This window comes from Hermetia illucens, chromosome 1, assembly GCF_905115235.1.
Source record: "Hermetia illucens chromosome 1, iHerIll2.2.curated.20191125, whole genome shotgun sequence".
Classification (NCBI taxonomy): Eukaryota; Metazoa; Arthropoda; class Insecta; order Diptera; family Stratiomyidae; genus Hermetia; species Hermetia illucens.
Window position 1 is genome coordinate 134729482 of NC_051849.1, and position 13186 is coordinate 134742667.

The 13186-nt window shown below is 39.9% G+C and overlaps 2 protein-coding genes across 2 annotated transcripts in view; one reads left to right on the plus strand and one right to left on the minus strand.

Annotated features, from left to right (window-relative positions):
• Positions 1–9554, minus strand: part of LOC119649135 — a 33984-nt gene extending 24430 nt beyond the window's left edge. The window contains exon 1 of the mRNA XM_038051151.1: positions 9251–9554. The gene's annotated coding sequence lies outside the window, so the exon portion shown is untranslated. The remainder of the gene's footprint in view (positions 1–9250) is intronic.
• Positions 9555–9779: 225 nt separating this feature from the next.
• LOC119649159 (post-GPI attachment to proteins factor 2) lies at positions 9780–10867 on the plus strand. The gene is made up of 2 exons (XM_038051171.1): positions 9780–10564; positions 10624–10867. The coding sequence occupies exons 1-2, from the start codon at positions 9925–9927 to the stop codon at positions 10755–10757; spliced, it is 774 nt and encodes a 257-aa protein (XP_037907099.1). The 5' UTR covers positions 9780–9924; the 3' UTR covers positions 10758–10867.
• Positions 10868–13186: the final 2319 nt, after the last annotated feature.

Genomic DNA, 13186 nt, shown 5'->3' on the forward strand with positions numbered 1-13186 from the left:
TGTGGTATTATGTCAGTTTTCTTGAGATAAATGAAAAACAAGTACGCGATGGGGTATTTGTGGACATTGAAGAGGCCTTTGGTCTTTCCAAAAACTTTGTGATAACACCAGAGACTCTGGTGTCGATGATGCTTTGATTAATCCGGAGCAGCTTTCAATGAAAGCAGCTCATAGACTAATTTGTCTAGATCTATGGGGAAACAGCGGACGTGAGGAGCAGGGTTTGTAATGTCTTCTGATTCTCGAATCCCCACACAGTTGTTTGGCAGAAGATATGAAGTTAGTATCATATGTAGGGAAAACTGGGACGAATCAGAGTAATGCATGTCGGGATATATTGAAAGCTTATACACCAATGTGTATCCGGATAGCTGAGTGGTTAGAGCACAAGGCTGTTATACGGAAGGTCGGGTTCAAATCTCACTGGTGGTGATTTGACGTCGGATACCAGTCGACTCAATTGTGAATGAGTACTTGAGTCAAATCAGGGTGCTAATCTCGGGCGAATGCAATGCTGACCACATTGCCTCCTACCGTTACCTACCCGTACCGTTACGGTCTTGAATTAAGTGCTCTAACACACCTCAAGGCCCTGATCCAATATGGATTGTTGCATCAATAATTATTATTATTATTATACACCAATGGTTCAAAAACAGGGCTCTCGAGCAGAAATAGAAACGGTATATGCGATCCTAAGGGCAGCAACCTAGGTGATTGAAGGACAGGCGCATCGCAAGCTGCACCAATAAAGAAGATTGCACTGAGGGCATTAAGCAGTCCTTTGATCACGTCAAAAATCGATTGAACTTTACCTTAGATTCGATACAGTGGAACTACTCTTGGTATCTGGTCACTGTTGTGTAGAGGGAGATGCAATGTAGGATACCTTAGCAAAAGAGCGACCCGGAACAGAACCAACAATTGAAGTATCAATAGTATTGGCTAATGCTGCTATCAAAAACGGAAGCCATCCAAGGCCATCCTCTTTGTAAGATTGTGTGTAGAACTCGATTTAATGTTTGTTTGTCCGTCTGTCTACTACACTCAATTTCCTCTGAAACAGCTGAATCTATTGACACAAAATTCGATAAGAATGTTTGGCCCCTTTATATGTGTGTGTGTGTGGTGGGCAAGAAGCTACAGCTTCTGAGCACTAAGGCCGTGTTGGCCCATTGTACTCGCCCCTTTGTATACAACGAGTAAGATGGTTTTATGTTGAATTGAAGGGGGATTACTAATCGTGCATGTAAAAGATTGTAATTTTTTTACTAGAGCATGAGGTTCCAAATGAAAGGGTTCGATTCAGAACTAGCCTAATTGATGAGATGAGAGACACCTTCCGGCTTATAGAGAAAATTAGGTTAAAATTTAGGTAACATAAAGTATAACCGTAGCCTACACAATGACGAAATCTATGAGCGATACCATGACCGTCCGGTTGTGGATAAAATCCGGTTCAATAGGTTACGGTGGGCGGGTCACCTAATCCGTATGGATGAAGATGATCCCACCCGGAAAGTCTATAAGGGCAATATCTATGGTAGGAAAAGAAGACGAGGCAGACCTTGCCTAAGATGGAGCGATGGCGTGGGCCAGGACGCCAGACTGCTTTTAGGGATATCGAATTGGTGAACCTCGGCGCAAAACCGGGATGTCTGGAGTTCCTTATTAAGGCAGGCCTAGACCGGATACCGGTTGTTGCGCCGTTGATGATGATGATGAAAGTATAACCGGTTTCGTTCTCAGAACCCATCTAACCGAAAAATTGCTGCCCGGAAGTCATCATACGTAAGAAATGTTCTACTCGATATACGTCAATGTCACAATAAAGTGAACGGGCTGAATTACAGAGTGTACAGAGTCTAGACATAAATGCTATCAATAACATTGCCTTACGACATTGAGAACTGTAACTGTGCTGTGTTGAGAACGGTAATAGCCTTGAAAACAATAGTGATCGACACGATGAAGTGGAATGCGTATTATGTCTGCGTAACTATTGTGAAACAAACAAAACAAAACGAAATATCGGAAACTCGAGCTTCGGGTATAAAAATTTTGTGTTCATCTTATATGAGAAACTTCTACGCATATTTTTCCAGCCTGGTAACTGCGAATACAACATATTCCTTCATAGTCTCCCAAATTACAAGATGTACGTACATATTACAGTCATAGATATTATCCTCATCCTAAACAAACAAACCGCGTATTAACGAATATTATACATATACATGCACGTATATAAATTGATCGTACTGATATTTCCCGTTTACTTCGTGCACAAAAGCATACATATGTACATATATTGAATACTGCTAGTTCAATGTCTCGAGTAATTGACATTGGTATACAAACGACTCAAAAACTAAAGCAAAATGTTTCTTTGCGCCTCCTTTCATATGAGCTCACTTTGTTGTGGTATTGACTAATTAATATGTGACGGTGACGTCATACACGTTGTAGAATGCAAGAAATTCACAAAAATACACAAATTTCACCCTCTATAACTTTGCTAATAATAGCTGGTTCTATTTGTGCAGATATCGGAACCGGATGTATTTTGAAGCCTAGATTTCGTACTGTGTTTTTAAGATTTTACAGTTGGATAGGTTCTGAGAACGGGACCTGCTTCACTTTTTGGGGCACAAATTTTGAGCCCTCACTCCTCTATGTTTCATCCACTATCAGATTTTCAAAAGTACTAATCGAGCCCTTTCATTTGATATACAATTGATATCATTTACACCCCACGTGTGTGGGGAGCCAAAAAAGAAATCATCTAATCATGATGCTAGTTCTATTTTGCTCTGGGGTTGGTTCTCTTTGATTTGATACGAATTGAAGGAATTATGAAAAAAGGCCCAGTATGATGTAATTTTAGACATAAGGCATGTTCCTTCCGGACTAAACTGATTGAATTCATTTTTCAAGAAGATAATGATCCAAAGCGCAGCACAAGATTATGTTGTTTGTTACAAGAAAAACAGATAGGAACGGTGCTGAAAACATGATATGGCCACCGCATGCCTCGACCTTCAAAGCCATGTAGCTTTTATTGGAAAAGCGTGAGGGGAATGTTCGATGGCTCCAATGATATGAGAACATGTGGAAAAAGATCTCACAAACAAGAATAAATATTCAAACCAACGAAAAGGAAACAACAAGTTTTTATTATTTCAGATATCTCATAAACAAGTCGGGAAACCGGAAGCTTAACGCTTCAATTATAAAAGGTTTTGTATTTCCCTATGTGAGGAGCATAACGCAGTTCTCCATTGGCTGACAGCATTGACTCCAGATATTTAAATTGCTCAGTGCTGTCAGCTTCAGTAGCCTGCCCAGAACTGAGCGCATTAAATATCTCGGGACAATGCTATCAACCAATGGAGAACTACATAATGAATTTGCTTCACGCATTAATGCGACCTGGATGAAGTGGCATTCCACAGCTGGTGTTCTTTATGATCGACGTATCAGCAAAAGTCTCACATCTAAAGTTTACCGCAATGTCGTCCGTCTGCCGCTCTCTATATTTCAGAGTGTTGGCCAACTATAAAAGACAATGAACGACGTCTTGCGGTAATCGAGAAGAAGATGTTCCATTGGACTGGTGGCGCGACACGTTTTGATTACATCTGAAATGAGGATATCCGCGATCGATATGGGTTTGCATCGATCGTGGAAAAACTGCAAGAGAGACGTTTTCGATGGTGTGGTCACGTAATTCGCGCCAACGAGAATGCACTTAACAATATTGGCCTGAACATCTTAGTCAATGGTAAGCAACTAAAAAACAGGCCGAAACAACGGTGGCTTGATACGCTGGATGGGGATTTACAGGCCCCGCGATTACATCCTAATCAGGCATTTGATAAAATAAAATGACGAAACCAATCACGACGAGCCGACCCCGCTTGTGAACGGGACAAACGCTGAAAATTCCATTCTCCTCTATTTTTTAGAAAGCGATTTAAATAAATCATTTGATGAAAACCCCTTTATTGATAATAGTCAACCTCATACGCTGCACACTCTGAGTTTAATATTATTGGCAAATGGCAAGAATGTAACCTACATCAAATATAGACAAGTTGGGAAACCGGAAGCTGGGCGCTTCAAGTACGAAAGATTTTGTTTGCTTCTTCTGTGAATATATTTAAGTGTATAACTATTCCATTTGTACGTAGCCCGTTATGTATTTGCATTTAGCATGTCGGACTACCCACTTCAAGTGATATTGATATTTAGTTGCAGTAAATTTACAGGGGAAGGTCAACTTTGAGCTACTGTAACTTTAAAATTAATAGACCATTAGCTTAATCCCAACTACAATTTTATTTTATTATGTATATATATATTTCGGGAGCAACTTACTCCCTTCATCAGTACAAAGCTAATGGTCTATTAATTTTAGACTTAACTACAAACAGAAGGCGATATCTAATATTTTACTGTAACTTTGTTAGTAATAGTATGATTTTGATCAAACTTGGGGATATTCATATTATATTTTATACTACTACCAACTTTTATAACTCTGGGATAAACTTAAGGGGGGTTTTACTCAATTTCCCCAAAAATATGGTAATATACTATTATTAACTTAATTTGAATAGATATCGATATGGAGAGTATTTTGAGACCTGGGCACCATATAGAGGCAGCGTCATGATTTCTTCAGATTTTTCGGTTGGGTAGTTTCTGAGAATGGTTCCGTTAAAGAAATCATCACTTTCCACCCCTCCCACTCCCCGCCTTTTTAACAAATCTCAAAACTAAGACCGGCTTCGAAAAGTACTAATCGAGATTTTTCATTTGATACCCCACATGACTACATTCGGTGAAAAAAAATTTTACACCCACCCTTTACATATATGGCGACCCTCCCCCCTAAATTCAACCTAGAAGGATATCACTCACTGCATGTCTGCGGGTCCACGGTTCCCACCTTCTCACCAAATTTCGTGTCAATCGACGTTTCTGAGAAAAGTGCTTGTGACAGACAGACAGACCGACGGACAGACAGACAGATATTGAGCCGATTTTAACAAGGTTTTGTTTTGCAAACAAAACCTTAAAAAAGGGTGGAGAGAATTAGATTTTTCTTGAATGGAATTTTAATATTTCACTCTAATGTCGATTATTCTCGTTAATTATGACTTCAACATCTGATTTGTATGGCTTAGAATGCTGGTAATTCGCAGGAAATTGATAAGTTTGAACTGCTATAACTTTGACACTAATAGCTGGATTTTCATGAAGCTTGGCATGTGTATGCACGTATGGCTGTCTTCTATGTCGGTGCAAAATTTAGTATACCTAAGATGAACTTAAGGGGAGTTTTTAGTCAATTTCTAAAAATTGATAATATACTATTAGTAAATTTGTTTGAGCAAATACCGGAATGGGACATGAGACAGTGTTTAAGTGTGCGACTTTAATATTTCACGCGAATGCCAATTATTCCCGTTAATTATGATGTGAACATCTTATTTGCATGGCTTTGGAAGCAGTTAATTCGTGCGAAATCGCTAAGTTTGAACTGCTATTACTTTGGCGTTAATGGCCAGATTTCCATAAAATTTTGCACGTATATACGAAATATTGTTCTTTATGCTGGTGCGAAATTCGGAAGTCCTAGGATGAATTTAAGGGGGGTTTTCCAGTAAATTTCTATAAGTTGGTAATATACTATCAATGATATTTTGAGGCCTAGATTTTATCTAAGCGCATCACCCTGATTTTTTTCGGATTTTTAGGTTGGGTAGTTTCCGAAAATGAGTCCTGAAGTGAAAGAAAGTGCAAATCGTGACCTTTCATATGATACCTTACACGACTATATCCGGTAAAAAAAAATTTTGAATCCTCCCTTTGCGTGTATGGGGAGCCCCCCTTTAAACTCCACCTAAATTTATGCCACTCGCTGTATGCGTGGGATTTGATAGTTCCCATCTGTCCACCAAATTTGTCTGCCTGGTGTCTGAGGCAGACACAGACATTTGTCTTATTCAAGCACAGATGTTTACCAGACATTGAGATTTATCTAAAACAGACAGAGACAGAGAATATTTTGCAGCATCGCGTTTCATTGCGAGTTTCGATTTGAAATTTTGGAGGATGGTTTTTGGCACTATATACTACCATCCTATCAAATGAATAAATAAACAAGAAATACAGAAAAAATGCTCGCTGCGAAAAGTCCCTTTAACAAACTTCTGCGATTTTTCGGCTATCATTTATATTTAACGCATATTTTTTTAAAAAATGGACGAGGAGTTTCATGTGAGTAATTAGTAATGAGTTTTTATAAAAATCAATGGGACTATCCAGTACGTAGAGAAATAAGTGAATTGTAAAATATTTAAATATGTACATTCACGGCCGTAGAGGGAAAATCCCACTAATCCCATTATTGTCGTGGTTTTCATTGTCAACTCACTTGTAAAAACACAAAAGAATTCATAAGACATTTCCGCTGTCGGTCATAAATTATTTTATTATAGCAAATTGAGTTTGTCGGGTTTTCGTGTTTTTTATGCATACGTTAAAGGGAGGTATACACCTAGACGGTCGAATTAATCTATTTTTTTTTCTGCATCTGATGTCTTCAGAATATCTAGTGAAAACGGCAGGGTAAATTTCGATTAATAAGCCAGTTACAACCGAGAAGATGAAACGTGTTTTACGGTGGTTTTATCCATTCCTAAATTTTCAAACGCGTTTTTCTCATCCGGACCCAGAATTTCCCGGAAAGCAATGAACCGATTGCCCTAAGGTTTTTTGTGCGTATGCTATACACCATTAAATAGTATTTGCTGTAGGTCTTTTCCCTCACTTAGTTCTTGTTTTATGGACAAAGTAGTAACTGATTTTTGGCCCAAAAATCACTATCCATGTTCAAACGTCCACCATTTTGTTATAAATCGATATTTTCAAAGTCGGCTATGACAAGCTCTGGTCAATAAGGCGGATTTGCGCTCAATATAATTCGTAGGCATGTCGTGTTTTACGAATTATATAAATGAGCATTAAACATCTGCGAGCCGCTACGGTCACGCTGCTCCCAGGGCAGAGGTGAGGCAGCGTCTGACGATTTGCCTCTGCCCTGGTAAGAAACCGTAAAGCCGTCGTCGCTTGACTTTCTTTAGTACTTAATAGTTCTACTTACAGCATGTATTGGGTTCAGCAAGTTCTGACTGATCGCTATATTCCACACAACAAACCTAACGTAGTGCTAGTTGGCATGCTATCCCCATAACAGCAAACATCGAATGAAAATACATGGAGAAGAAGGTGAACTGGCTTGGGAAATCAAAGAAATTTAGCGTCTTGATCGGGTGGCCATAGTTCCCATAATATTGTCAGCTACAGATATTGTACCTAAATCCCCCACGTCTTCCTTTGATGTCCTGGGATTTTCGCACAGTCTGGTCCAAACCATGCAGAAATATACCACTCTGCATAGGGGTTCGATATTATGGGAAGCTCTCGACGGATCCTCCCATTGACCTACCACCGGCCACTACCACCACCGCCCCTTTATAATTTAAGTAGGTGGGATCGTCCGAGCCTAAATGCTTGCACTTAGTGCTGGTGCTAATGTGACCCCCAAAAAGTGAAGTGTGTCTCGTTCTCAGAGCCTATCCAACCGAAAATTCTGAAAAAAATCACAGTAATGCGTCTATAGAAAATCAAGGCTTCATAACACATTCCGTTTCAATATATGCACAAACAGAGTTAATAATAGTATATTGCCACATTTTAGAAGAAGATATTACGATGCGCATCGCATGACGTGAAACCTTGCCCTGGGTTGCGATGGACTGCATTCATTTAGCCGCCGAGCTCTCCTTAAGCGCTAATTGAACACGTACTTTTCAAACGTTGGACTAGTGGTGTGACACGTTTTGATCACATTACACAATATGGAGTTGCGCCGATCGTAAAAAATTACGAGAGCTGCGTCTTCGATGGTATGGTTATGTAACTCGCGCCAACGAGAATTCACTAGCCAAGATTGGTCAGAACATCGAAGTCGATGGTAAGGGACCAAAAGGCCCGCCGAAACAACAGTACCTTGAAACGCTGAATGGGGATAGGGATCCTCACGAATGCATCCAGATTAGGCTTTTGATAGAACCAAATGGCGACACCAATCACGTCGAGTCGACCCCGCTTGGGGTATACGTAAAACATTACGTGACAACATTTACGCTTAAGTTAAGTCACACTTCATTATGCGCATCGTAAATCCAGCATAAGCTACTTACTTGCTCCACCCTCTAGGGACAATACGTAATTAAGAATTCTATTTTCTGTGTATTATTCTCTAAATTAATTAAATAAATAAACAAATTAACACCCTTCGCAACATTGTGGAGGTGTTGCGATGCTCCACCTGCTCTTCATCCATTTCGAAAGGGCTGTCGATAAGATAATAGATATCTAGAATAGTTAGAAAAGCCAAAATAGAGAATGTTTTAAAATAATGCCGAGAAAGACTTTTTATTCGCCTTATATCGATTTTTCGAGAAAGTTGTTCCCTTTCTCAATGAGTCTCAGTCGCATGTGACTAAAAGATAATCTTTTCGGTTTTCTAACTGTAACCAAGCCGGACGAAACGAGATACACACGCATCTAGAATGATTTACGCAGAAAGGGGAAAGAGAAACTAAAAACTGTTGTCAGAGCGAATATAAAAGTGCAAAACCTCACATGCTCATCGAGCTAAACATCTAAGTAAGTCCAAAAAGAAGTTTGACAAGTTTCGCGTACGGGCCAGATACCCGCGGTTATATTGATCAGAATGTGGGGAAGTACCAGTGGTCGGTGGGAGCTTCAGCACGTTACCAGAAACCAAAACGATGGCGCGTACATGTGGTCAACCCAAGTAGAGATTTATGGGAAAAATAAAAGGTGGATAGGAATTGAAGGAGGCACATTCCAAACCCCAATGTTACCACTGGAAGCTAGGATACCCGATGAAATTTACTAAGCACTCCCCATATTAAGAGATGGACCATAGCTCCATAATTTTAATGTTTCCTGCAAGAACCGTTGGTGAACCAATCAAGGATCTTTTTGCTGAGTTGATAGCAATTAGTAAAATATCCTAATCCTAAACAAGGACACCGGCCTCGGAAACAAAAGAACAGCAATTGAACTTTCAAACTGCTTGCACTTTTCTCTCTACCTCGGTTACGTACGAATACATTATCTACCTTACCTTCATCATATATCTTACCTTTTAGTTGTCGTTAAAGAAATTTTGCACTTGCATTTTTTATTCTAGAATCGTACACATTCCTGAATTTAGCGGCTTTCGATTAACTACTTGCCAAGGATATACTACGCAACGGGAGAATAGGCGGTTCCTGTTTTTTATATTCGTTTCTTTTGATTTGGTAGTTCTCCTTCAAATTCACAACTAAAAGTACCCACTCGCGGTACTCAGGTACCAAATATTTCGCCGAAAAATCCACAAAGCAATAAACAAACCAAGTTGCAATTGTTTGACAGTTTGTTTTCAGTGACATTGACCAGGATTGCCAATACCCCAATCTGTGTATGTCAGACCATCGAAATTTTCATTTAAAACGCTTGTCTTGTTTTTTAGCAGAATAAATTTATTTCAAATTTCCGGATACAAGAGAAATTAGTATACCACAGTTAATTGACACCGGTTTGCATAGCGATTTCGCTAAAAATAAATATACAAGTTTACCATCACATGTAAGCCAGACCGATATTTTTGCAGTTGACAGCCTCTTTAAACGTCTGACATTTGTCAACTTTCCACTTGCAGTCAGCTGTTGCAATTGTTTATCGGAGGAATAATGACTTAAGATAAGCCTAGGCCGCCAAATGTGAAATTCAAGTGAGGATTATAATCGTTATCGTCTTTTTCACGTGGTGACAATGCTGCCACAATATGAACTCCTAAATGATGGCCAGGATCGTCGTCATGTCTTCCGTATACCGTTCGGAAAATTCGCCGTCTGTGTCGTCTGTTTGCCTCTCTGCAGTTTCCTGTTCTGTGTTGCCTGGTCGCTGTTATTTTTCTTCCGGCGCTCAACTGCCACTCACTGCGATGTTCAGAACTTCCTTCCGTCCATATCGGCAGCAATTGGCAACTATCAGCCTCAAAGGATCGTCTGGCAGTTGGCCATTTGCATCCACTTCATTCCACGACTCATCGTGGCAAAAATGTACTTAGAATACAATAACGAAATCGTCAGACGTAGCAGACGCATTCTAGTTCGAATAGCATGCGTGCTAAACGTTGTGGAGAACTTTGCACTGCTGGGCCTGTCGCTCTGGACCTCAGTGGACGAGTATGAAATGCATAAATTCTGCTTTATAACGTTCATCGTCGCCAGCGAACTATACATGCTTTTGTCATATTTCCTAAACGCTAATGCAAGGAAAGTCACGATTTTGACTAAAACCGAAGAGAGATCCATAAGAAACAAAAGGAACTTGTTTCTGGTGAATGCAATTTGCTTTGCAGGCGCGGCATTCTGCTTTCTGCGCCACAACACGTATTGCGAACCCGGAGGTAAGTTGCTTCCGAGCTTGTAGTATTCATCTTTGTTAATCAGCTTCATTTGTTTAAAGTTTACACCGTGTTCGCGTTATTGGAGTATATTGTGGTGCTGACAAACATGGGATTCCACATGACGGCATACTGGGACTTGTACGACAAGAGTTTGACCCTCGACTTCAGTTCAGCGTGTCCGAAAGTATTTTAAATTTACACTAGGAGCATTAGCAACAAACTTGCTAGATATTAGAAAAAACTATTCGTAATTTATTATATTTTTTTCAAATTTTAGGAAAAAATAAAATCAGATAAACAATTCGAAGGCAGTTATTTATGCTCAATGAGGTCAATTAGGTTCCACGTTCCTAAATGAGGAGAGATTTTTGGGTGACCCCACCCTTTGCAAGCCAGGCAAACTAAAAATACTAACAAATGCCGGGAGTGGCATAGGCACTAAATCAGATTATGCATGATTTCTGCTTCTTTCAGAGTGTTCTGTCTGTGTATATTTGTAAAATCTGCGGATTTTCTCCGAACTCGGTCAATGAAGACATTTCGATGCTTTATGTGGAATTTTCAGTAACTGAGAATTTTCGCCAGGCACAGTTATTATTTGTCATGACAACATGGGTAGCACCCAAATACTTTCCATTAAAAACACATAGATACCAATTTTCAGAGCAATCAGAGTTTATCAACCACAAACAGATATATAGTGCGGTGCAAGCACCCATCTTTTTTATATATGGTTATCATTTATCCTTGGTGGAGTTCGGCACGTCAACGATATTCGCCGCCATCGTTCGCGGCTACATGAAATACGCTTCAGCTCCCTTCACGACTTCTCAAGACGTTCGCACTCCTCCTCTACTATACTACGCCTAGTGCCCTTGGGGCGACCCACTCGTCGCCGATCTTGGGAGCGTGGATTCCAATCCATTGCGTAGCCAGCAATGCAATTGTTGCCCTTCCTTAATGTGTGACCTACCCACTGCCACTTCTGCCTTCCGATCACAGTGCGTATGAATGCCAGACCTGTGCGCACGAAAAAATTCTTGGTTTGAGATGGTGGGAGGCCAGCGTACGCCGATGATACGTGGCAGGCAGGGGTTGACGAAGACTTGGAGCTTTTGACTAACTGTGGAGTTAACTTCCCACGTGTTAGTCCCATATAGTAACACAAAGAACACTAGTACAGAAAAGTCTCAATTTGATCCTGGTGTTGTCATAACTGTATTTCCATTGATCGACGTCATTAATGCAGATATAGAGGATGTGGTGATCAACTAAACTGACAACCTTGGTTTTGTTGGTGTTTATCTTCAGTCCGACCCTACTTGCCACTCTTTTTAAATGCAGTGCCATTTGACCAAAGTCCAAGACCCGGTGAAAGAACAAACAGATGTCATCAGCGTAGTCAAGGTGTTTGAGTCATGATGCATTGAATTCCTCCACGTCCTCCTGATTAGGCAGCGTGAAGAACGCCACCGATAACAAGAAGAAATAGTATCAGTGATATGATGCAACCCTGGCGGAATCCACTTTGGACCATCAAATTCTCTGAGATTTTACCTCAGTGCAGCACGTGACATTTTGCGCCATCATATGTTACTCTGATAATGGCTATTAGTTTCTCCGGAATGCCCCTTCTGCATAGAACACTCCAGATACACTTCCTATTCATGCTATCGAAATCGATGAAGAGCAGGGGCAGCGAATGATTAAACTCCGCGTACTGTTCCAAAATGATCCGTAGTATGTTGATGTAGGCAATACAAGAGGATCCGGAGCGAAAAAAAGCCTGCTCTCTGTCTCTGTCGATGAAGATTTCGAGATGATCTTTGCCGTGTCTTAGGATACCCCTACAATTATCACACTCAAAACTGGTGCCCTTCTTTAGAATCTTAACGATCATCCCCTTCTTCCATTCTCTGGGAAAAGATTTCGGATTTCTGTACGAGTGGAAGCAGCATATCTGCAATAACTGCAGCTGCAGTAATAAATAACTCTGGGGAAGACCAACAAGCCCAACGGCTTTACTCCATTTGAGTACATTGATGGCCCAAATGATTTCCCTTCTGTTTGGAGGAACAGAACAGACTAGCCATTTCATCCACAAGGGGAGAAACTTCACCGGATCTGATGTTTATTGACCAGATGCATTTAGACTTAATATATGAAAAGGGTCAATATAATAAAAAATCGATTGCTGAGAATTTTCGATAAAGAATATTTTTTTTTCTATTTGCTTATTGCATATGCCCATTCTAATTACTTGGATACATCTATCAGACAGATAATTCCAAATTTCTAAGATTTTCATGATAAGCAAAACTATTAATTTTTTGATATTTTTTAAGTGGGTTCCAATCTTTTTCTGTTTTTTTTTTTAAATGTTCTCATCAAAAGTAATATTAAAGATTGATTTCTAGGCATTTTCGCTTGAATCCAAGTCTGGACTTCCAGCTGCCAAGATCAAGGTACCAACAACATTTTCATTCAATCAAGTAACAGAACATAAATTCTAGCACAATCTGGAATACTTCTTTCTTTATTTTTACTCTTTCGACACTACGACGGATTATCTTCTCTTTTTATTTTTCTAATCGCAAAAATTAACTATCCATTTGATAGTTT

What these genes read in the sequence shown, in the direction of transcription:
- LOC119649159 (XM_038051171.1), top strand. Translation starts at nt 9,925, where the DNA reads ATGCTGCCACAATATGAACTCCTAAATGATGGCCAGGATCGTCGTCAT. An exon ending in CACGTATTGCGAACCCGGAG is followed by an intron (nt 10,565 to 10,623) that starts GTAAGTTGCTTC and finishes ATTTGTTTAAAG; the next exon opens with TTTACACCGTGTTCGCGTTA.